At 44.5% G+C, this 26,277-nt stretch overlaps 1 protein-coding gene across 7 annotated transcripts in view; it reads left to right on the top strand.

The window, feature by feature from the left end:
* The window catches only part of TJP1 (tight junction protein 1), a 2,268,071-nt gene that overhangs the window by 955,850 nt on the left and 1,285,944 nt on the right, over positions 1 to 26,277 (top strand). For all 7 annotated transcript variants that reach the window (XM_044078564.1, XM_044078565.1, XM_044078562.1 and 4 more), the window contains exon 14: positions 20,020 to 20,115. In XM_044078564.1, the coding sequence (XP_043934499.1) occupies positions 20,020 to 20,115 (96 nt within the window). The remainder of the gene's footprint in view (positions 1 to 20,019; positions 20,116 to 26,277) is intronic.

The following is a 26,277-nucleotide window of genomic DNA, read 5'->3' as shown; positions in this document are numbered from 1 at the left end:
AAAAAATGAGACCACAACAAATCATTTCAAAACGTTTCCCACCTTTAATGTGACTTTTATAACTTGTACAATTCACTTGAAAACAAACAAATCTGTTGGGGGAAAAATTATTAAAAATAAAAAAATGCAATAAGCTGGTTGCATAAGTATGCACACCCTTAAACTAATTTGGTTCCCCTTCCTTTGGCCTCATCTTCAGGAGGAGCCATGGGTTCTGGATCCACTTCCAGACCTTCTGACTCATACGTCAGGAACGCTCCACCCTTGTCTTCGAACGCACAGATTGACAGCTTGGCTGCTCTGATTCCAAATATAGCCAGGCTTTCTAATCTCCCTCATTTGGTCAAGCATATCTTGATCTCTTCTCATAAAGCTTCAACAAGAAAATTATATATCAGTAAATGGAAGAGGTTTTCTTCGTGGGCTCTGACACATTGATCCCTTCTCTGCTCTTATAAGTTCTATCCTCGAATTTCTGACAAAACTATTTAATTGAAGGTGCAGCTGCAGCTACCATTCGTGTACAGTTAGCAATATCTAATTTCCATATAAGAGATTTTGCCCCTAACTTGATGTCCCACAAAATATGGAAAGCCTTCCTGAAGGGTACTAACTTGTTAAGACCACCCATAAAAACAGCCCTACCACTGTGGGACCTAAACTTTGTTCTGTCCTGCTTGACCCCCCCCACCACCCTTTTGAACTTGCGTCATCATGTGATCTAAAATTTTTAACATGGAAGATAAGTATGTTGATTGCCATCACTTCTGCCAGAAGAGTTTCAGAGCTGCAAGCTTTATTGATCAAGCCACTATACATGCTTTTTCATAAAGACAGAGTATCCCTTCGAACAAACCCATCCTTCCTGCCAAAAGTATGTTCAGAATTTAACCTAAATCAGTCCATAGAGTTACTAGTTTTCTTTCCAAATCATAGCAACAAGGCAGAATATAAACTTCACCAATTGGATGTTCATAGGCAATTACGCTTCTACTTACATAGAACAAGGGACTTCAGGAAATGTGATCATTTATTTGTGTAATTTTTCAGAAGCAAAGAAAGGTGCCCCTATATCTAAGGTCACTCTTTCAAAATGGCTCTCAGATTGTTTCACTTTTACATACGACTCCAATAACAAGATTCTTCCCTTTAAAGCCATGGCAATCTGTTCTGCTTTTAGTGAGACTACCACTTGATAACATTTGTGCTGCTGTGACTTGGGCAACACCTCATACCTTTATCACTCATTGCAAAGTAGAGTTGGCCTCCAGGGACAGGGCCTCCTTTGGGTCCACTGTCCTGAAGAATATACTCCCGTGAGCCACCTAAGAAATATGGTGCTAGGGATGCTGTGCCGACCAGTAAGAATGAATGCGAGATAGGACAACAGAATATAAAGAAGTTGCGTACTCACCATAATGTTCCATGTTTGTTGTCCATCTCGCCTTCATTCTTGCATCCCACCCTCCTTTCCCCTACTTATGGCTCCTGGAGGACAAAAGAGTTTCTTTCTCTGGCAAGTGTGTCCCTGATCTTCTTCATTGTCTTTATAATAGGTATTGATGGTACCTTAGGTTCCTAATGTTATCACCAAACAAGATCTCGGGAGCTTCGCTAGAGCATGATGGAATAGGGATTACAGCCACGAGCCAGTGGAAGTCCTTGAGCTTTAGTATGTGGCTGAGTTGGAACCGAGAATCGGTTCTGAACCCAACTAGTAAGAATGAAGGTGAGATGGACAACAAACATGGAACGTTATAATGAGTACATAACTTCTTTTTACATACTGTTGATAGCTGAAGTGCCATGCACGTTGAGGGGTACTGTTTATTTTGTCATTGTTACTGTCCTTTAGATACGACTTTGTTGGTACTTGCATATTAAAGCAAGCAGGTTGGCGTACTTTGGCGACGGAAGTGGTAGTTTACATATGGCTGCTTCTACTTGGTTGAGAAAGACGTGAACTGTTTTTCAGATTAAAACTTGTTTAAGTGCTGCACCACATATATTTTGTTGATACAAATATTTATGCAAATTTTGTTTTTGGTAGTAAATGTCTTGCTGAAGGAAAGTAGTGAATCTAGGCAGAGTAAGACTTGATCTGAAGGTACAACTCGTAAAGTTTTGCCTAAATGGTAGTATCTATAAAACGGCTTCCTTGCTGAATAAGGTTTTCGCACCCCCGCAAACGAAGGAAAAAAAAAAAGCTTTTGCAAACGACAGTGATTGTGCTGCTTGTAGACACTGCTGCTTTACAGATTACAGGAGGTGATGTGTGAAACTGGAGGGGCGCCTGATGATCAGCTACAGGTTTACATCAAGTGAAATGCAGCAGAATATTTCCCCATCCCAAAACCTAGACCATTCCATGGCAGTTCGTAGCTAACTACAGGTTCACATCAAGTGAAATGCTGCAAAACCTTGCAACATAGCAAACATAGACCATCCCATGACCGTTCATAGCTAATGCCAGCAATTGTCTGCAGGGTAGGAGTTGGTAGTAGGGGAAACAAGCATCAGTTTAGGTACTCATTTTCATGAATGGATTTATTCTGGTATGAACCAACATTTACCACAGTAGATTACCTTCAAAGCAAATGCAGGAACCCCCTTGCTGACTAGATATAATCTCAGACGACTATTGGCAGATTAACAGATTAATCTGGTTGCGTTAATAAGCAAGTATCACTTTGACTCCAATGCTGTAATACTGTCTTGAGTTTGTGTGCTATGAAAAAATGGGAAATGGTGAGTTTTTTTGTTTTTTGACTCTTGTCTTTGAGTTTGTAGGGCATATATTTAGAAACTGGAGCCCTTAGGGAGCATAACAGTCCTTGCAAAAATGATGAATTGCAAGTGTCATGTAATTTGGTTAAATACATTTTTAAAGTGCTACACTTTAAAGTGGTTTATTAAAGTGTTTTGTATCTCATCTCAGGAAGATGGTTTGTTTTTGTGTCCCTTTGTGAGCTGTTACTTCAGCTGTTTGAGTTTTGTTGTCCTGAGTTTGCAGAGCGTACCTGAATGTTCTGCATGGCTGAAGGATATGCTTTAGCTATTGTACCTTAGGAGACATATCTGGAATTATCGGATCATAAGTTGTTTTCATTTGATCTTCAACCTGTGGGACCCGGATCTGGCACAGATCCGACGTGGCCACATACTGCAGCATCGGATCCAAGTTCCAAGCAGCTCCCCTACCCATAATGCCCGTCTCCCTCCTCCCTTCAGATCTCATTTGCCTCTTGTGAGAGAGAGCAGTGCAGATTACAGCTCCAAGTTAGCTTTTGGGTAATTTTTTTTTCTCGTATTTTCCTTCATTGCTGTTTTTACTATCTCTTTCCCTTACTCTATCCCTGTGTGTTCAGTGTCAGTTCTTTAGCCAAAAAAAAAAAAAAAAAAATCTTTCTCTCTCTTTTCCCTTTCGCCTTCCCACCTTTGCTTTCCAAGCTGTGTATATATGTGTGTGTGTTCATATAGTCATGGCCGAAACCCCTAAGCCAGGCTTTAGGAAATGTACAGTGTGTGGCCATAAGCATCCCCCTTTGATTGGCCACACACTGCGTTGTTTGTCTGGATGTGGAGCACTAGAAACCTCCTGCTTGGTCTGCGCAGGTTTCAATCCCCACTCCTTGATCGACGGGAAAAACAAGTTGATTCTCAAGGACCTCCTTCCTTCAAAGGCTTCTACTTCCTCCTCCTCCCTGGCTTTTGGGACTCAACCTCCCTCCAAGAAGTCTGGGGATGGGGAAAGTCTAGGGCCAAGGAACAGGACAGGCCCAGGAAACAGTCGCCCGACTGCTCTTCTGTGGTCGAGCCCCAGCCAAGTGGCTGGATCAGACCCAGGGCTCGCCTCGATCCCCCAGGCTTGGTTTTCTCTCTGCCTCCCCTTGGTGCCACTCCAGGCCTGGATCGGTGACTTATATCCTTTCCTCCCATAGACTCTCTGAAGCTGAGGTGGACAGGATGATGCAAAGGTTTATTCGGACCCAGAGTCAGAAGGGAGTCATGCCTACTCCCCCCCTCCGTGGGGGGGGGGGGGCTGGGAGCATGCAGTCCATTTTCCTTACAATTTCTCCTTCTCCGATCTGACCTTGGGTTTCGGAGTCATCGGGTTTGAGGTTTCCTGATGTCGAGGGGTCGGCACTGGTAATTCCAGGTACCTCGATGCCAACCATTCCCCTGAGTGGTTCTACTCCAACCCTTTGGAGCCAACTGTCTCTCATAGCCATAGCCTCTGCATTGGATCTGAAAGGATGGCATCGACTTCAAGGTTTTGGAGTTGGCCCTTCCACTCATTGGGCGGTGGATCCAATCTTGCTCACCGCTGCTATTGGGATTTTGATGTGATGAAGAGGGTTCTCTCGGCTCCCTTGAGACCCTTGACACTGTCATCCTCCGAGTCTGTCTTGACTCTTTCTGGGCCAGAGTCTGCCATCCTGCCCCCTCAGGGACAGCCTGTTACCACTATACCCTAGGAGGTTCCTCCCCTGGGACCACCCCGATGTTTGAGTCCTCCCCAGAAACCACTCCTGTGGAGCGCTCTCGGAAACACACGTGCAAGAGGAGGCATTTGGCCTCCCCACTGGAGTCCCTCATGGAAGATACTGACTTGAAGGAAGGGGAGGGTTCCTCCCGATCTCCACCGGAAAGCCCAACCTGGATGAGTCTGTGTTCCTGGTGGCGTTGGGCACAGGACCCTTTCTGTCCTGTCCCGTGGATCCTCTTGTGGATTTAATTTCATCCAGGGCATGGAAGGAACCAGATGCAGTTCAGCCTATCCCCAAATGCCCAGACAAAATACTCAGTGCCCACTGTGTAGGCTACATTGGTCGAAGGTGTCCCCAGTCAATGCCATGGTTGTTGTGGCAGCCACCAAAAAAGAGCTTGCTCAGGAGAGCTGTACAGTCCATCCTCCAGACCGAGAGTTGCAGGTTATGGGCCATTCCTGGAAGCCGGCCTACGCATCAGCCACATTTGCTTTACATGCTCTGAACTGCATGGCACACATTATCAGACTGCAATGGGATTTGGTCAAAGAGGTCACTGAGTCTGCCCCGAGGTCCATGTTGGCAGACGAGAAAAAGGCGTTTCCCTCCCATATGGCCACCCTTTCTTCAATATGTAATACTTCCATTAGGCTCCTATCACATGCTACGGAGAGTGCCTGTAGGGCTGCCGGAACAGGTGTAGCCATCAGGTGTCATGCCTGGCTCTGGCTTTGTGCTTTCTTGGAGCCCTTCAAGGTGTCATTTACGAATGCCCCCTATGACGGTTCCACTCTTTTTGGCAAGACTGAGACACTTTAGTCCAGAGTGAGCAAGACAGGAAGACTCTGTCTGCCATCGGTATTCACTTCTGAACCCCACAACAGTCCTTCTCTAGGAATCAGCGTGGGGTGAAGATGATGTGTTTCCAGAAATCTCAGGGCTCTTCCCACGATACTGAGGACTCTCCTTCCCCCAAAGGCAGAGGGAGATATGACCGATGCCGCCCTCATGGCAGAGGGGGCCAGAGGAACCAAGGGTCTCTGGATTCTTTCCTGGACAGACCCTCGCAGCAGCCCTGAAGGGTTTGCCTGACTGTTCATCTCTGGAGGCCGTCTGAGGATGTCTTTCTTTTCACCCTACAGCCTGGGAATCTATCACCAACATTCATTGGGTTTTGCAGGTAATATCCAGAGGATACTCTATCCCCTTTGTTCAAACCCCAGTCCCTCCCAAACACCTCCCAGACATCCCACCTGCACAATGGGAGCAGGCAGCCATAGAAATTTCCAGGCTGCTTGAAAAGCGAGTCATCCAACACACACACACACACACACACACACACACACACACACACACACACACACACACACACCTGGATCAGGAATCTATTCCAGGTTCTTTTTAGTGCCAAAGAAAATGGGGGACTTGAGACCCATCCTGGATCTGTCAACCATAAACCTGTTGCCAAGATGAAATTCAGGATGGTCACTCTTCCGTCCATTCTGCCCTACCTGCAGAGAAATGACTGGATGTGCTCAGTGGACTTCCAGGATGCGTACTATCACATTGCAGTGAACTGATGCTCTGAGGTTCCTTCGCTTCTGGCTGGGAGCCAGTCATTTTCAGTTCAGAGCAGTCCCCTTTGGGCTCACCACTGCCCCCAGGGTGTTCAACAAAGTGATGGGGTTGTGGAGGCTCACCTGTGGCTGCAGGTGTTTCAGGTCTTTCTCTACCTGGACGATTGTCTCCTTTCTGCTCCCTCCAGGCATCGACACATGTCAAGACAGGGATGATCTTCTCAAGATTGCTCACTATCTGGGCATAATCATAAACCTCAACAAGTCTCATTGGCACCACTACAGGTTCTCTACTTCTTTGGGGCCCGGATAGACTCTATCCAAGACAAGGTGTTTCTACCTCCAGACAGACTGTTAACCTTCTGACATCATGTTTCTTACATACTTCAGACCAAACATCCCCCAGCAGATTTAGTTCTTCGGACATTGGGGTCCAGAGTGGCCACGATTCCTGTAATTCCAATGGCGTGCTTTCATATGAGGGTCCTTTAATGGACTCTGGTGGTTCAGTGGTCTTTACTAGACCTTCCCTTATCACATCTGGTTCGGTTTTCTTGGATTTGCAAGGATTCCCTTTTTTGGTGGCTTCAGTCCCAGATGATCTGGGTCGTCCATTCATTCTTCCCTCCCCTGTGAATACGGTGACCACAGATGCCTCCCTGCTTGGTTGAGGGGGTCATTGCATGGGAAGGACTGTCCAAGGCACATGGTCTTCCCAGGAGACCCATCTATATATCAGTGTCCTGGAGATGAGGCAGAGCTTTTGGCATTGCAATCTCTTCATGCCTTTCTTCTTCAAGGGACTGTTGCCATTCAGATGGACAGTATGTCTGTAGTCTGGTACATCAACAAATGGGGGGGGGGGTGATCTTACCCTCTTTGTCGCGAAGCCATGAGATTTTGGGAGTGGGTGATTTCTTCTGGCCATTTTCTACTGGCAACACACATTCCAAGGAGGTCCAACATACTAGCGGACAGGCTCAACATATCTATTTTGATGCCTTACAAGTGGTCTCTGAATCCTTCAGTAGTGGAACAGATCTTTCTAAAGTGGGGTCAGCCTTGCTGCAATCTCTTCGCCTCTCCTTCCAACGTGAAGTGCAGTGAGTATTTCGCTCTGAACCCCCATCTGGGGAGTCAACCAGATATGCTCTAGCTCATGCTTGGCCCTCCGGTCTGCTGTATGCCTGCCTTCCTCTGCCTCTGATATCCAAGTTCATTTAGAAAGCTCGACGGCTGGGAGCTCAGTGATCCTCATTACCTCTTTCTGGCCTCAACAAGTTTGGTTCCCTTCTCTGTAGTCTTAATGCAGTGTGTCCACCTTGAAAGCTAGAATCCCGTTCCAGATCTGATTACACATCCCTCAGGGATCCTTCACTCCAGACTTAGCCTGAAGCTCACGGCTTGGCTGCTCCAGTTCCCTTGATAGTTCGGATTCCCAGGCTGTCCTTCTCCTGTTAAGTAGATTTTGGTAGCGGCTTACAAATCTTCTACAAGGAAAGTTTACTCTAGTAAATGGAAGCATTTCTCAACCTGGGCTTCTCAGCATGACCTGGATCCATTCACTGCGTCAGTTCTGGCTATAATTTTAATCATGGCGCTAGCATCTCGACGGTCAAGGTGCAATTAGCAGAGATCTCTAATTTTCACATGGGCAAGAATTCAGCTTCTTTGGCTTTGTCCAAGCTTTGTAAGACCTTTTTGAAAGGTACCTTTCTCCTTAGGCCTCCAGTTAAGGACTGCTGCAAGCTCTGGTTTCTCCCTCCTTTAAACCAGCAGCTCGAGTTGAGTTGCAGATGTTCTTCGTGTTTCACTGTTGCAGTCATTACATTTGGGTTATCTGCTTGCAGTAGCACTCAGTCGGCCTGATTAACAAAGTCTTGAATCCTGCGTCGGTTGCTGTCCCTTCTTCCATGACATCAGGTCTTCAGGGGTGTAAAACATGCAGCCGACGCCATTAACCCCAGTCTTTCTTGCTGTGTGGTGCCCAAAGCAGAAGTAGTTTGCAAGTGCCGCTCGACCCACTCCTGAAATTTTCATTTTTGAGTTTCAAAACTCAAGTCTTCAACTAAAGCTAAGTACCCCTTTAGGGAAACTTTTTCTTGCTCCTTACCGATGTCAGTAAAAGTTAATAATTGCATTACTTGTGGAAAGCAAATAGCTCATAAAGATTTTAATTCATACTGTATTCCTTTCCTAGGCCCTGACCACAATGTACCTTGCTGTCGGTTTTGTGCTTTAATCAGCGCACTATCCATGGTCGGTATATCTTTGCCTCTAAATATTCGTGTTTCACTGTTGCAGTCATTACATTTGGGTAATCTGCTGGCAGGTTTCCCTCAGTCAGCTTGATTAACAAAGTCTTGGGTCCTGTGTCGGTTGCTGTCCCTTCTTCCATGATGTTAGGAAATCAGGGGTATAAAACATGCAGCCAATGCCATTACATCAGTCTTCTTTGCCGCGCGGTGCCCGATGCAGAAACAATTCGCAAGTGCCGGTCAGCCGACTCCTGAAATTTTAGTTTTCGAGTTTCAGAACCGAAGTCAACTAAAAGCTAAGTACCCAGTTGGAGAAACTTTTTATTGCTCCTTACTGATGTCAGTTAAAGTTAATAATTGTATTACTTGTGGGAAGCAAATAACTCATCAGGATTTCCATTTGTACTGTATTCCTTGCCTATGCCCTGACCACGACGTACCTTGCTGTCAGTTTTGTGCTTTATTTAATCAGCGCACTGTCTGTTTTCGGTGCATTTTTGCTTCTAAATATTTTGGTTTTCGGTTTAATTATCCAGAAATGATGTCTGTTAGCCATCCAACTATATCGAAAAACCGCAATAAAATAGATAGAGACAGGCCATTGAGATCCGAAACTGCTGATGATGCTTCTCCTAAGCCAGTCGCCAGTTCGCCGGTACTCAGGTGCTTTTGCAGCCCCTGATACCTTCTACTTCTGATTTGCAGGCCTCTACGGAGACCCATACAGAGTCTGGTATATCATGAGATGCTTCACCAATGGAACCCGTGGATGTGTCTACCTTGGATGGGTCTGGAGCTGCTGTGCAGGCACCGGCTCCCGAGGGTGTATTCAGGCCTACAGATTTGTATATTAAACCGACACCAACTTCAGTGTTAAGGTCAAAATCTCGATCTATGTCTAAAAAACTGACGCCCAGGCCACATGTTCAGGCCCCTATGCCTAAAAAACAAGTGATCAAAATGTTTGAAGATTCAACCCCCCCCCCCCCCCCCCTGTAAGAGGCCTAGGGCTGAACTTGACTTATGAATCTTCTGAATAGAACTCTCTTTCTTCTGACTCTTCTAATGAACAGGATTTGTCCATACCTACTTATGAGGACTCTGATGCAGAAGATTCCATTCCTTCTGCTTCTCCCCCCAAGGATTTTTCTTTTGGGGGAACTTTACATACCTTAAGGGAGCATTTCCACTGGGAGAGTCAGGATTTTTCTGAATCCAAAAAGAGGCTTAGGGATTTCATCCTCCTTCCTCAGCATAGGCCTTTGGCGCTATACCTCCTGTACTAGACATTGTTGATGTGTTTTCAGAATCCAGTATGGCCCCTTATTCTCTGCCTCTGGTCCCTTGTAAGCCAGACAGATACTACAAGGTTCCTGACTCCCACAAATTCCTTTTCAAAAATCCTGTTGCGGACCCTGAAACATTTTCTCAGTGGCCCATGGGCATTAAGGCTTCTACTGCTAAAAAATCCTACCCCTTCTGATAGAGACTCCAGGGCGCTAGGTAGATGGGGTAAAAAGATTTATACTTCTGCAACCTTGGCAATCAGGGCTTTAAACTGTCAATTCCATATGCTAAAATATCAACAGCATATCATGGGACTGCTTAAACAGAAAATGATGTTGATTTCTGACTGTGTGGAAAATAAGGATTTACAGGATTTATTGCATTCAGCTGAACAAGTTGGAAAACATACTTTGCAATGTGGTTTTTGATTCTTAGGAGGCCTCTTGCAAGGCTACTGTTACTGGGTCTGTGCTTAGAAGGCTTGCTTGGCTTAAGGAGCAATCTCTGCCTGATCATGTTAAAGCAAAATTGTTGGATGCTCCTTTGCAGCAGGACCGTCTGTTTGGCAATAAGGCTGAAGAAGTTCTAAAAAAGATGGAAGATAAAGCTAAATCTATGCAAACTGCGAAAGATTTCTTAAAAGTACAACCTCCAAGATTTAGTAGGCACTGGCCTACTAAGAACTGGTCCTTTCCAGTTCCTTCAGAGCAACTCGAGCCAAACCCACATATTCCAAAAGCACCAGATTTCAGTCCCAAGGGACCTTCAGAACTAAGCAATGGGGTGCCTCTGCTTCCAATTCTGGAAACAAGATGCCTTCGTATGGTAAACAGTCTCAATGACTTTCCTTTAAAATTACCAAGCACTTACCTCTTTGCCGCCCCTTTGGGGGGAAAACTGGCTCTTCATGCAAAAATTGGCAACTTATAACCCAGGACAAATGGGTTTTAAATATAGTGTCCCAGGGATACAGATTTCATTTCCACACGTTGCCAACTCCAAACAGATGGCCAGACCTGCCCCCAAATCAGTGGGCAGAGGCTCAGAAACAAGTACTTTCTCTCCTAAACTTGGGGGCAGTTCAACTAGTACCAGAAGAGGAAAAGGGACAAGGTTTCTATTACAGACTTTTCCTGGTACCCAGAAAAGACAAATAATGGCGTCCAATTCTGGACCTGTCTACTCTAAACATCTTTCTGGACATTCCAAAATTCAAGATGCTGACTCTTCACCAATTACTTCCTATGCTAGGCAAAGATGCCTGGTTGGTAACTCTAGATTTAAAAGAGGCTTACCTGCATATCCCAATCAGGGAATCTTGCAGAAGATACCTCCGCTTCAAAGCAGGCTACTTGCATTATCAGTTCTCTGCACTGCCCTTTGGCTTATCTACTGCGCCCAGGGTGTTTACAAAGTGCCTGGCTCCAGTAATTGCATTTTGCAGGCAAAGAAATATTCAAATATATCCATACTTGGACGATTGTCTAATTCAGGCAGAAAACAAGGCCATTCTTCTAAAACATCTGGCGTTTATAAAAAGGGTTCTAACTTGTCTAGGGTACACCATAAACGGAAATAAATCACAACTAGTACCCTCTCAAATAAATTACATTCCTGTGTGCAAGCTTGCCCAAATGGCCTTCCTTATGCCAGAAAAGCAAATTCATGTGGTGACTTACTTCAAACAGGTGGCCACAAAAACCCTGCTATCTGCAAGACAAATACTGCAAGCCTTGGAGGTCATGGCCTCCTGCATTCTTCTAATTCCATATGCAAGACTGCATATGAGGAAACTTCAGTTGTACTTAAAAAGTTTATGGAGTCAACATTGTCACAGCCTGGAAACAATGATTCCTGTCATACCCTGCCTGCAACTAGAGTTCCTATGGTGGACAGAGGCCTGCCACCAAAACAAGGGACTGCCATTTACACCACTCCCTGCTGCCCAAACCCTAACTACAGATTCATCAGACTATGCGTGATTGGGGGCTCATCTGGCAGGGAAGTGCATTCAGGGCAAATGGAGCCCAAATCAAATGCACCTTCCTATCAATGAAAAAGAAATGCTAGCTGTACGGAATGCACTTGACAGCCTTCAAGGACCACCTTCATCCAGGACAACTAATGGTAAAGACAGACAACACCACATTTATGTGGTACATAAACAAGCAGGGGGGGTGCACATTCCTACCCTCTTTGCAGACTAGCCATGGCATTGTGGAACACGGCCTTGAGCTATCAAGTACAACTACAGGCTCATTTCCTGCCAGGAAATCTGAATATTTTGGCAGATGAACTTAACAGAAATCTCATGGACCCACATGAATGGAAACTGGAACCACAGATTTTCAACATGTTGACACGCAAATGGGGGAGTCCAGACATGGATCTTTTTGCCTCACCCCAGACATATCAGTTGGACAAATTTTGTACAAGAACTCCTCACAAAATAGCCTGGAAAGTGGATGCTCTGTCTTTCAGCTGGGAAAACCTATCAGTCTATGCCTTTCCCCCTCTGCCTCTACTCTGTCCAAAGTTCTACTAAAAGTCAAATAGGACAAACCAAAAATTATTTTAATTGCTCCAGACTGGCCTCGCCAACACTGGTACCCATTCCTACGCAGTCTGTCACAAATTTCTCCATGGCACCTGCCACAGACACCTTCCTTGCTGTCTCAGCAGAACAACCAAATTCTGCACCCTCCGCTCCAAACATTGAATCTTGCAGCTTGGCTAATCACTTAAATTCCCCCTTAGCATCCCTCAGCAAACCTGTGATGGATGTCATTTTGGAGGCGACAAATGGAAAATATTCTGTTCCTGGAATCAGTCTCAAGGGATGAGCACAGCAGTGCCCAATTTACCTCAGATTTTGCAATACTTAACTGAGATGCTTCACAAGGGCCTGTCTTATTCTTCTGTGAAAATCCCTGCCTCAGCCATTTCAGCACATTACAACACAGAACCCCCCCCCCCCTCTTCTCTCATCCTCTGCTTAAGCAGCATCTCAGAGGGGCCAAAAACTTGAGGCCACCCAGGAGAGCTCCATCCCCTGCCTGGGACCTTAACTTTGTATTGGAGAAACTCACTCTTCCTCCTTTCGAGCCAGCTGCTACTGCAGACTTAAACTTTCTTTCCTGGAAAACAGCCTTCCTTTTAGCAATCACTTCGGCTAGAAGGATTTCTGAATTACAGGCCCTTATGGCAGTGGAGCCTTTCATCATCTTTCATGCGGACAGGGTGTCACTCAGGACCAACCCATCCTTCATGTCCAAGGTGGTATCCAGTGTGGCTCTTAATCAGTCTATTCATTTGCCAACTTTCTTTCCCAATCCACAGAACAAGTGGGAGCAGATTCTGCATTCATTGGATGTACACAGACAACTTAGATTTTACTTGGACAGGACTAAATCTTGAAGAAAATCTGAACACCTTCTGGTAGCATTTGCTGCAGGGGCAGAGGGAAAGGCTATTTCAAAGGAAACCATTTCCAAATGGTAAGCCATTTTATTCATTTCTGCTATAAGCACCATGAAAAACCTATCCCCCAGGGGGATCAGATCCCATTCCACCAGGGCTGCATCTACTTCTACAGCCTTTCTCAGAGGTGTTCCTACCAGGGATATTCTAGAAGCTGCTACTTGGAGTTCAGTTCATACTTTCACCAAGCACTATCATTTACCAATTTTCTCTAAATCCAGAGATGGCTTTCTTACTGCTGTTTTGCAGGGCCTTATAGCCGGTCCTAATGCTGTGTAAATCCATCCTCCCAACCATAGCTTTGGGAATCTACCCAAATGTAATGACTGCAACAGTGAAACATGAAGAACATAGTACAGTTGTGTACTCTTACCATAATTGTAGATGTTCGAGTGTATTCACTATTGCAGTCCTGGTTACCCTTCCTCCAGCCCCCTGTTTTTTCTCTTACTTTGCCTCTCCTTTCTTTTACTACACTTAAAAGCCTTCTTGATGTATTTGGTTTTGCTGGGGGGGGCACCTGACATCTGGGGCAAGAAAAACTGATGTCATGGCGTCGGCTGTATGTTTATACCCCTGATGACCTGACGTCATGGAAGAAGGGACAGCAACCGACGCTGGACCCAAGACTTTGTTAATCTGGCCGACTGAGGGCAGCCTGCCAGCAGATTACCTAAATGTAATGACTGCAACAGTGAATACACTCGAACATCTACATTTATGGTAAGTGTACACAACTGTACTTTCTTGGTTTAATTATCCAGAAATGTCATCGGTTAGCCATCCAACTACCGCAATTTTGAAATAACGCAAAGATAAAGACAGAGACAGGCCGCCGAGGTCCAAAACTGACAACAACACTTCTAAGCCAGTCAACAGTTCACCGGTACTCAGTGAGGTGCTTTTGCAGCCCCTGATTACCCGCTACTTCTGATTCTCAGGCCTCTACTGAGACCCATTCGGAGTCCGGTATGCAGCGAGATGCTTCAACTATGGAACCTGCGGATGTGTCTACCTTGGATGGGTCCAGAGCCGCTGTGCAGGCACCGGCTTCTGAGGGTGTATTCAGGCCTATGGACTTGCATATTAAACCGACGCTTCCTTCTTCGTTTAGGCCTAAATCTTGAGCCATGCCTAAAAAAACGAAGCCCAGGCCGCATGCTCAGGCCTCTGTGCCTTAAAAACAAATGATAAGAATTGCTGAAGATCTTACAACTCTAATCAGTGGAAGCCAACCTCCTCCTTCTAAGAGACCTAGGACTGAAGTTTATGAATCTTCTGGCCAGGATTCTGATTTTTCTGATGATCTGAATTTGCCCTTATCTACTTACGAGGATTCTGATACAGAGGACTCCATTCCTTCTACTTCCCCTCTAGAGGACTTTTCTTTTGATGAAATCCTACATACTCTAAGGGACCATTTCCACTGGGAAAGCTAGGATTTTTCTGATTCAAAAAAAGGGGATTTCTTACTCCTGCCTCAGCATAGGCCTTTAGCTATTCCTCTTGTACTAGACATTGTTGATGATGCTTTTTCGGAATCTAGTTTGGCACCTGATTCTTTTCTTCCTGCTCCCAGAAAACCTGACCGATTATTACAGGGTTCCTGATTCTCACAAGTTCCTTTTTAAAAATCCTATTGCGGATCCAGAGACTATTTCACAGGGACCCAAGGGCATTAAGGATTTCTGTTGCTAAAAATCCTACCCCTTCTGATAAAGACTCCAGGGTGCTGGATAGATGGAGTAAGAAGGTTTACACTTCTGCAACCGTGGCCATTAGGGCTTTAAACTGCCAGTTTCATATGTTAAAGTATCAGCAACATGTTATTGGATTACTTAAACAGAAAATGATATTGATTCCTGACTGCGGAAAAAAAGAATTACAGGATTTAATGCATTCTGCTGAACAGGTTGGAAAACATACTTTGCAATGTGGATTTGATTCATTAGAGGCCTCTTGCAGGGCTGCTGTTACTGGGTCTATGCTAAGAAGGCATGCTTGTCTTAAGGAGCAATCTTTGCCTGATCACGTTAAAGCTAAATTGTTGGATGCTCCCTTAAATCAGGACCGCCTGTTTGGCAACAAGGCTGAGGAAGTTCTTAAAAAGATGGAATGTAAACCTAAATCCATGCAAACTGTTAAAGATTTCTTAAAAGTTCAGCCTCCTAGATTTAGTAGGCACCGGTCCTCTAAGAATTGGTATTTTCCAGCCCCTTCCAGGTCTTCTCAAGCCAGACCCAGACACAGCAGAAACCCCAGGTTTCAATCCCAGGGGACACACAAGACTAAGCAGTGGGGGGTTTCTGCACCCAAATCAGGGAGTAGTAAGATTCCCCCTATGGAAAACTATCTGTGACTTGCTTTTTAAAACTTCCAAGCACTTGCCAACTGAATACTCCTTTAGACGGAAAGATTGGTCTGCAGGCCAAAAACTGGGAACTCATTACCCAGGACAAATGTCCCAGGGATACAGATTTCACTTCCACACATTACCAACACCAAGCGGGTGGCCAGATCTACCCCAGAATCAGTGGGCAGATGCCCAAAATCACATATTCTGTCTCCTACGCATGGGGGCTATTCAGTTGGTACCAGAAGAGGAAAAGGGACAAGGTTTCTATTCGAGACTTTCTGGTACCATGTAAAAGGAAATTCATGGCATCCTGTCCTGGAACTTTCTACTCTAAATATCTTTCTGGTGATTCCAAAATTCAAGATGCTGACTCTTCACTGGTTGCTTCCTATGCTAGGCAAAGATGCATGGTTGGCAACGCTAGACTTCAAAGAAGCGTACCTGCACATCCCTATCAGGGAGTCTTGGAGAAGATACCTACGCTTCAAAGCAGGCGACATGCACTATCAGTTTTTTGCACTGCCCTTTGGCCTATCTACTGCACCCAGGGTATTCACAAAGTGCCTAGCTCCAATCATTGCATTCTGCAGGCAAAGAAATATTCAAATATATCCATACCTGGACGATTGTCTAATTCAAGCAGAAAGCCAGGACATACTTTTGAATCATCTGGCCTTTGTTCAAAGGGTACTGACTTGTCTGGGGTACACCATAAACGAAAAAAAGTCACACCTGGTACCCTGTCAAATTATATTCCTGGGAGAAAGCTTGAATACATCTTCCCAGACGGCTTTTCTTACACCAGTGAAACGGGCTTATTTGACAACCTACTTTAAACAAGTGGTCACAAAAACCCAGTTATTTGCAAGACAAGTACTTCAGGCCTTGGGGTTGATGGCTTCCTGCATTCTTCTAATTCCATATGCAAGGCTGCATATGAGGAAACTGCAATGGTATCTCAAAAGCCTATGGTGTCCACATTTGCAGGATCTAAAAGCTATGATTCCTATCATACCTAGTCTACGCCTAGAGTTCCTTTGGTGGGCAGAGGCCTGCCACCAGAAGAAGGGACTACCATTCACACTACCCTCTGCTGCCCAAACCTTAACAACTGACGCATCAGACTATGCTGGGGGGGGGGGGGGGGGGCTCTCCTGGCAGGGAAGTGCATTCAGGGCAAATGGAGCCCAAGTCAAATGCACCTACACAAAAATCAAAAGGAAATGTTAGCTGTACAGAATGCTCTGACAGCCTTCAAGGACCACATTCTTCCAGGACAACTAATGGTAAAGACGGACAACACCACGGTCATGTGGTACATAAACAAGTTGGGAGGTACACAATCTACCCCCTATGCAGACTAGCCATGGCATTGTGGAACACAGCCTTGAGCTACCAAGTGAATCTACCAGCTCAATTCCTGCCAGGAAAACTAAATACACTGGCAGATGGACTAAGCAGAAACCTCATGGACCCACACTAGTGGAAACTGGAACCAAGGATTTTCAGCATGTTAAGCAAATGAGGGAGCCCAGATATAGACCTGTTTGCCTCCCCCCAGAACAATCAATGGGACAAATTTTGCACAAGGATTCCCCACAAAGTAGCTTGGAAAGTGGATGCTGTATCCTTCAGCTGGATAAACTTATCAGTTTATGCATTTCCTCCTCTGCCTCTGCTCTCCAAGGTACTACTAAAGATCAAACAGGACAAGCCAAGGACGATCTTAATTGCACTAGACTGGACACGCCAACATTGTTACCCCCTCCGCAGTGTCACGCTTGGCCCCATGGCACCTGCCTCTGACTTCTTCCCTGTTGTCTCAGCAGGAGAACCAGATTCTGTATCCTCAGCTGCAAACCCTGAACCTAGCAGCCCGGCTAATTACCTAATCTATCCTTTACCACCCCTAAGTAAATCAGTGATGATATCATTTTAGAGGCTAGGAGGCTATGCTGCAAAATGGAAAAGATTTTGTACCTGGAACCAATCTCAAGGGTTGAGCACATCAGTGCCCAATTTACCTCAGATTCTACAATATTTAAGTGAGGTGCTTCATAAGGGCTTGTCCTTTTCCTCCATCAAAATTCATGCCTCAGCCATTTCAGCTCATTATAGCACAGAGCCTCCCCTCTTCTCTCACCCACTGCTCAAGCAGTTCCTCAGAGGGGCCAAAAATTTAAGGCCACCAAGGAGAGCTTCAACTGTAGCCTGGGACCTTAACTTCGTCTTGGAGAAGCTCACTCTTCCTCCTTTCGAGCCAGCTGCTACTGCAGATTTAAAATTCCTTTGCTGGAAAACAGCTTTCCTTTTAGCAATCACCTCTGCAAGAAGGGTATCCGAGTTACAGGCCTTTATGGCAGTGGAGCCTTTCATCATCTTTCATGCGGACAGGGTGTCCCTCATAACCAATCCATCCTTCATGCCCAAGGTGGTATCCAGTGTGGCTCTTAATCAGTCCATTCATTTGCCTACCTTCTTTCCTAACCCACAGAACAAAGGGGAACGGATACTGAACTCCGTAAATGCGCACAGACACCTTAGATTCTACTTGGACAGGACCAAACCTCAAAGGAAATCTGAACAACTGCTGGTGGCATTTTCTGCAGGAACAGAGGGGAAAGCTATTTCAAAGCAAACCATTTCAAAATGGATAGGCCATTGCATTCATTTCTGCTATAAGCACCATGGAAAACCTATCCCACAGGGCGTCAGACCCCAATCAACCAGGGCTGTATCTACCTCTACAGCCTTTCTCAGGGGCGTCCCTACAAGAGACATCCTAGAAGCTGCTACCTGAAGTTTTGTACATACTTTCACCAAGCATGATCGTTTGCCAATTTTCTCTAAATCCAGAGCTGGTTTTGCCACTGCAGTCTTTGCAGGGCCTTATAGCTGGTCCTAATTCTTTTTAAATTCCTCCTCCGAACCTTAGCTTTGGGAATCTACCGAAATGTAATGACTGCAACAGTGAAACATGAAGAACATAGTACAGTTGTGTACACTTCACATAAATGTAGATGTTCGAGTGTATTCACTGTTGCAGTCCTGGTTACTCTCCCTCCAGCCCCCTTTTTTTCTTCTTTTGGCTATACCTGTACTCTCACTTACTATGCTCAAAAAGCTTTTTGGTGTATTTGCTTTTTTGTTGGAGGTATATCCTTGTATTATAGATTTAATTGCATCCCATTAGGGGGACACCTGACATCTGGGGCCAGAAAAACTGATGTAATGGTGTTGGCTGCCTGTTTTATACCTCTGATGTCATGGAAGAAGGGGCAACAACTGACGCAGGACCCAAGACTTTGTTAATCAGGCCGACTGAGGGCTCCTGCAAGCAGATAACCCAAATGTAATGACTGCAACAGTAAATACACTAGAACATCTACATTTATGGTAAGGGTACACAGCTGTACTTTCCTTTCTTGAAAGACTGCTTTTTTGGTTGCAATTACCTCAGCCAAGAGAGTTTTGGAAATCCAAGCTTTGTCTATAAAGCCTCCTTACATAGTATTTCATAAAGACAGGGGTGTCCTTGTGGACAAATCCATCATTCCTGCCAAAACTGGCATCAGAGTCCAATATTAATCCAGGTCATCAACCTTCCAGTTTTCTTTCCAAATTTCCAGAATAAAGGAGAGTACAAGTTGCACTTGCTTGATGTCCACAGACAGCTGCATTTCTGTTTGCACAGAAAAAAATCCTTTTGCAAGTCTGATCAACATTGTTTTTTTTTCTAAACCTTTCTTGGGAAATTCTGTCTGTAAAGTTGGTATTGCTCGATGGATTTCTGAGTGCATTTCATTGGCCTTTCGAGCCAAAGGATTATCTTCACCAGGGAATGTCCGGGCACATTCCACAAGTTCTGTTGCTACTTCTGTGGCCTTTTGGTCCAGGGTTTCCGTAGATATTTGTTCTGCTGCTACCTGGGCGTCACTGCATTCATTTATCTCCCATTATAAATTGGACCTTCTTTCCAGAAGCAGGGCAATCCTTTGGCTCAGCTGTGATCTGGAAAAGCCTTCCATGAGGACCTCCCAGGGTTCATTGGTAAATGGAGACACTGTCCCACAGGTTACAGATCAAATGAAAACAACTTCAGATTAAAAAAAAAAAGTTATGTACTCACCATAACGTTCCATCTGAGTTGTTGCTTTTCATTTGTCTTCAAACCCCCCCCCCCCTTTCCCCCTGCCTTGTTTAAGCTGTGTAGTGGACTGGATGGGAAGAGGCATAGCCCCTGTATTTGGCTATTTTTCCTCTCGTGAGTTGTGTGATAACCAGGTCTATAGGCATATGATCTAGGTTGAGGTGCTGCTGTTCTACAGTAAACTTGATCTGAGGGGAGGAGGAAGACTGGCATTATGGGTAGGGGAGGGGCTTGGATCCGATGCTGAAGTATGCGGCGGAGTCAGATCCGTGCTGGATCTGGGTCCCACAGGTTGAAGACAAATGAAAAGCAACAACTCAGATGGAACATTATTGTGACTACATATTATATTTTTTTTACTTTCATTGATGCCTTTTATGCTGTTAAATTTGGTTTGACATCATATTCTTTTTCTCCACAGCTGGTTTCCTTAGGCCTATTGTTCTGTTTGGCCCAATTGCTGATGTTGCAAGAGAAAAACTGGCAAGAGAAGAGCCGGATTCATTTGAAATTGCTAGTAAGTACATTATCTTTTTTTTTTTCCGCTTGCTTTTTTTGGGAGATGAATTCTATCAAACAGATAAGATATTGCCATGGTAAATATTAGGAGTGTTTGAAAAATATTAGGCGAGCAGTTAAGAGGACCATAAGATGCTTAACCATATACAACTTAAGTAGACGCACTTAAGTTCATGTAGTGCTTGTATCCCAAATTGAACAAGACTGTTCATGGCATATTGTTTCTGCTCCAGGATTTGTGCTTCACTGCTTTTCAGTTGTTGATATTCCACTTCCGATCCTACAGTTTTATATTCTGCTTATCATTCACCTGCTTAAAGTTATACTCTAGTGCTTTTCTCTTCCCCTATTATTTGTCTGCCCCACCCCCTACTGCACCTTTACGCTAAAGCTTCAGAAAGAGCTCCAATATTGTCTTTATTTTAATTAGATCCCTCTCTAACTAGCCTGCTTCTTCCTTGATTTTTTTCTAACCCTCCCATCCTTTTTTTCTTTTGGTTTTATAAGATTGTGCTTCTGAACTCCACCCCTTATGGTAATCTGATTTCCAAAGTCCCCCTCTCTTCCTTGCTATCATCTCGTGTTTAAGCTATTTATAAGTTCATAGATGTTTACTAGGCTAACGACCATAAGGCCTTTTTAAGCCTAGCCATTTATCCCAAATCTCTGACAAGTTCTGATACCCTTGATAAGTGTAAGCATGGGCCTGGGAGATGAACCATTTACAAGTTATCTGTTTACATCAGAAATATAGGTGCCAAACCAAGGATGAATTTCCAGTTTCCCATCCAGTTGTTCAAGTTGCACTTGAATTGAATGAGGGAGGAACTGTGCTTCACATGGATGGGGAAGCCTGTTCCATACACGGGGGTAGTCTCTGGGATACATACCTCTCTCTCCCAACAGGTCCTGTTTATATCGCAGACAAGGTTTAAGTCTTTAGAACACGTGATTCTGGTACTGTTTGTTTAGTGGATATGCAGGAGGTCTGTCAGAGTGGGGTCTGACAATGCGCTGTATGCCCGGTATAGATCTCCTGTCAAAAGTCTGTAGGAGACTGAATACAGGGATATGGCCTTGAGGTGGTCTGCATAGGACATATTGCTTGCACCTTGTATTCTTTTAGTGAGCAACCTCTGTGGATGTTCTAGTTGTTGGATGTGCTTGGTTAGGTACATACCAAAGGGGGCATTGTACTCAGTGATAGGTCTGATGAATGCCGAATACAGTAGAACAATGACTTCCTTGGACTTGGATGCCACACCTTTGTTTATAAGTTGCACAACATAGATCTATTTCCTCACCACTGTAGACACATGATGATCAAAGGCTAGATTACTGTGTGTGTCCCTAACTCCCCCGACCACTGCGTCAACTCTAAGGGGTGTGTTGTCAGTATGATAGTTACCAGTAATGGTTGACTTCCCAAACGATACAGTTATGCATTTCTTGGCATTTAGTTTTGGTCCATGACTCTGACACTAGTTTGTCTGTGTCAGCCCCTCCTGGAGAACATTTGTGTCAGTGTGAGATTCAATGACTGCTCCTAATTTGCAATCATCTGCAAATTTAGTCAGCCAGAGACCACGGACATTGGCCTTGACTTCTGAGAAGTAAATTCCATAAAGTAGCGTTCCAAGGACTGATCCCTGAGGGACTCCACTTGTGACTGGCCTCTTTGTAGAGGTGGATTTCCCAGTTCTAACTTCCTGGGTTCTGTGTGTGAGCCAGTTGGCTATCCACCGGGTGACATACAGGTTTGTACCTAATCTCTTGAGTTTTGTCAGCATTGCCTGAGTTGAGGTTTTGTGTTAAATGCCTTGGCCAGGTCAAGGTAGGCAGTGTGAACGATTTTTTCCTCATCCATTGCTTTGGTAACCTTCTCAAAGAAGTCTACCAGGTTGAGTAGCCATGATCCGCCCTTGACGAAACCAAACTGGGTTGGGTCCAGTAACTGTATCTCTGTTTATCATCTCCATGGTAATTCTTTCCATGGCTTTACATATAAGACTAGTGAGACTTATAGGTCTGTAGATGGCATCCTGGGATATTGTCTGGGCTGATTGATGCAGTGTTCTTGGTCTTAGAGAGAGCAATAAGGACCTGTTCCCTAGTGATGGTAGGGAGAGATGTATTTGATGTTATTTCCTGAGGGAAGGTTGAGGGGGAGAGAGGAGTTAAGTTGGAGCTGACTTTATCAGTTAAGAGGTTTGCTATATCTTCTTGATTGTATTCCATAGATCTGACCTAGAAAGCAAATGTTCCTATGTAACTGTCCATAAAACTGTTAATCAGTAAATGTAGAGCAAATAACTTTTGTGTCAACAAGCTTAGAGCAGCTAGTTGAGTGGCAAAACCTATAGATTTGGTAAAATTCAGTATTGTGTAAACATTAAAGTTAGTAGAATTATTATTGTTTAGCAAAATCTGTCCCAGCAAACTGCCCTTATTAGTCTGCACCAACAAAGATATCTTCGTAACCTTCTAACCCCTATATACCACGCCCTTGTAGCTCACCAGTCAGTGGACTGGACAGTATGGGTATGCAGTTTCCTAACTTCCTTGTATCCAGCTTGGTGGATAAGGTGGATATGGGCACCTTAGGACAATGTAGCAGTTGTGTCATGCTTATCTACAACCACTTGATTCTTAGAACACAGACTCATGGGAGAGGTGTACTTGTACAATAGCACTGGAGGCTAAATTCTCGCATACACGTGCATATGAGGTTGTAGACACTATGCACACAACTACCACTTTACATAGCACACCCATAGACTAGCACACCCATAGACTAACATATGCTGAGACACTTAAGAGTAATCTTACTGAACAACAACTGTTGCCCAGACTGTTTTGTCAAAGCTGTGCATCAGCAAGCCCAAAGGCACTCAGAAAAAAAGAATGCTTTGACACCATGCATACAGTCACACACGCACAATGTAGCTGAAAACACTAAGCCCCTAAGGCAAGCAAATACTCCTCACGGCTTCTGTCATAGAGGACTCCATTGTAAGGCATACTGATGCCCCACTAACCAGGCTGAACAAAGAAAAGAATAATGGTTAGTTGCTTATCTGGAGCCAGGATCCACTAAATCATGCTTACACTCATGCCAGTTACACCATAGGTACCAATATGATTTTGTCTTGGTCCATTTAGGTTTGAATGACCTGAGACTTAACATCTCTCCATGTAATTCAGGGAGGTATGAAGCTCTCAGACTGGTATGAGCCAAACATTGAGCAGCATTTTACCATTACCAAGGATGATGCCACAGTATGATCAAAAGATGATTGATTTTAACAACTGGCTGCCTTTCTGGTGTCATTCTAAAAGGATCCAATATTTGTTAGCTTGAGGAGGACATGGCTAACGGATCACGTTGCTTTGCCGAGGATGTTCTGCACCTGTCCCCTTTAGGCTTTCAAATACTTGCTAAAACTTTATCCTCCCCATAGTGCCTTTTTTAGGCAATGCCAAATTGACAAACCTACCGACTTAGCAAAATCAACTGAACTAAACCCTCCGTGTGTTACTGCTCAATGCCAGTAGCCTAAATAATAAACTACACTCCCTCCAAGCCCTCCTCACACTCAAGAATATAGAAATCTGTATAGCACATGGTTTAAGAGGCTGAGAGTATCCCGGAAGTGCAAGGTTTGCTGGGTTTCGGTGCCTTCCATACTTTTAGACCAGTAACTGCATAGGCAGGGGCTAAAGGTGGAGGTGTCTTGATGTACTTCAATAGCAAGCATACCTCTAGGTTGGTTAAACAGGATGACACACTGGAGTTCCTTCAGATGCGGATCACCATAGACAAAATCCTGCACTGTATCTTAACCATTTATAAGTCACCTTTCATGTCTCAAGAAGCTCGCAATGCATACTTCGACCTACTGGAAACACAATCCAATCTGAAACCTTACTCATGGGTGACTTTAATTGTTGCTGTATAGACTGCGAATCCTACGTGGCCTCAGATCTGCAGACATTGATATTCCTGGCTTCATAAATACAAATATCCTTTACCAAACCGAGAAGAACTCTGCACCACCCACCCAGATGTTCTTCGTGTTTCACTGTTGCAGTCATTACATTTGGGTAATCTGCTGGCAGGTTGCCCTCAGTCTGCCTGAATTCCAAAGTCTTGGGTCCTGTGTCAGTTGCTGTCTCCTCTTCCATGACGTCAGGTTGCCAGGGGTATAAAACATGCAGCCAACGCCATTTTCTTTAGTCTTTCTTGCCGCGCGGTGCCCGAAGCAGAAGCATTTTCGCAAGTGCCGGTCGGCCAACTACTGAAAAATTCAAGTTTGAGTTTCAGAACCGAAGTCTTCACTAAAGCTAAGTACCCCGTTGGGGAAACATTTTTCTTGCTTTTTACCGATGTCAGAAAAAGTTAATAATTGTATTACTTTTGGGAAGCAAATACCTCATAAGGATTTCCATTTATACTGTATTCTTTGCCTAGGCCCTGATCGCAATGTCCCTGTCTGTCGGTTTTGTGCTAGATTTAACCAACACACTATTAAGCGTTGGTATATTTTTGCATCAAAGTATTTTGGAAACAGATTTAACTACCCAGAAATGTCGTCTGATAGCAATCCGACTACCGGAGTACATAAAAAATGCAAAGAAAATAGGGTTACCACCTGTCCCACTTTGTGAGGGACAGTCCCTCTTTGGGCAGTTGTGTCCTGCAAAAAAATTGTAAAAATGGCAAATGCCACGAGATTTTAGGACAAAATTATTTCCTATATTTTATGTAATAGTTGCATAAAACAGTTATTCTGTATCTGAACCACAGAAATGTTATAAGAAACAGAATAAGCAACTAAAACATTACAAGAATAAGCTTTTGTCTAGGCAAAAAAGTGAAGTTCTGTTCTTTGTAATGGCCGGGAGTATGTTTCAGCCTGCAAAATCTGACTGTTGTCCCAAAAATGTCCCACTTTGGGCATTTGAAAAGGTGGCAACCCTAAAAGAAAAGGAAAGAGAAAGGCAGTCAAGATCCAAAACCAACGACGAAGCTTCTCCTAAGCCAGTCGCCGGTTTGCCGGTACTCAATGAGGCGCTTTTGCAGCCCCTGATACCCACTACCTTCGAGTCACAGGCCTCTACCGACACCCATGTGGAGTCCGGCATGCCGCAAGATACTCAAGGTATTGGACCGACAGATGCATCTCCCTCAGATGGGTCCGGAGCCACTGAGCAGGCACCAGCTTCTGAGGGTGTATTCAGACCTCAACATTTGTATATCAAACCGACGAAAGCTGCAAAACCAAAAACAAAAGCAACTTCTAAAACTAAAAAACTGACGCATGAGCCACATGCACAGGCCTGTATGCCTAAAAAACAGGTGATCAGAATGGCTGAAGACCTTATTACCTTGATCAGGGGTACCAATCCCCCTCCAGATAAGAGGCCTAGGCAAGACACTGATTATGAATCTTCAGATCAGGTTTCTATTTCTTCTGATTCCTCTTCTGATCAGGAATTGTCTATACCTCCCTATGAGGATTCTGATGCTGAGGAGTCTATTCCATCTGCATCTCCTCCTGAGGAGTATTCATTTGGAGAAACCTTGCATACTTTGAGGGAGTATTTTCACTGGAAGAGTCAAGATTTCTCAGAATCAAAAAAGAGGCTCAGAGATTTCTTTCTCCCTCAGCACAAGCCTTTAGCCACCCCCCCCCCCCCGTTTTAGACATTGTGGATGATGTGTTTTCGGAATCAAGCTTGACCCCTGACTCCTTGCCTCCGGCTCCCAGTAAGCCTGACAGATATTACAGGGTACCTGACTCACATACATTTTTATTTAGAAACCCTGCTGCTGATCCTGAAACTTTCACAGGGTCCAAAGGGAGTTAAGGCCTCAACAGCAAAAAATCCTACACCCTCTGCCCGAGATTCAAGGGCACTAGACAGATGGGGAAAAAAGGTTTATACATCTGCAACCTTGGCAATCAGGGCTTTAACTGTCAATTTCATATGGTTAAGTACCAAGAGCTTGTTATGGGATTGCTGAAACAGAAAATGATTATTTCAGAATGTTCAGAAAATAAAGAATTGCAGGAATTATTGCATGCAGCTGAACAAGTTGGAAGGCATACTTTGTAATGTGGTTTTGATTCCTTAGAGGCCTCCTGCAGGGCCGCAG

This window comes from Protopterus annectens, chromosome 7.part1 (assembly GCF_019279795.1).
Source record: "Protopterus annectens isolate FY-2018-M chromosome 7.part1, PAN1.0, whole genome shotgun sequence".
Taxonomy (NCBI): domain Eukaryota; kingdom Metazoa; phylum Chordata; order Ceratodontiformes; family Protopteridae; genus Protopterus; species Protopterus annectens.
The sequence above is the reverse complement of the archived record's forward strand: the minus strand, read 5'-3'. Positions and strand labels throughout refer to the sequence as shown.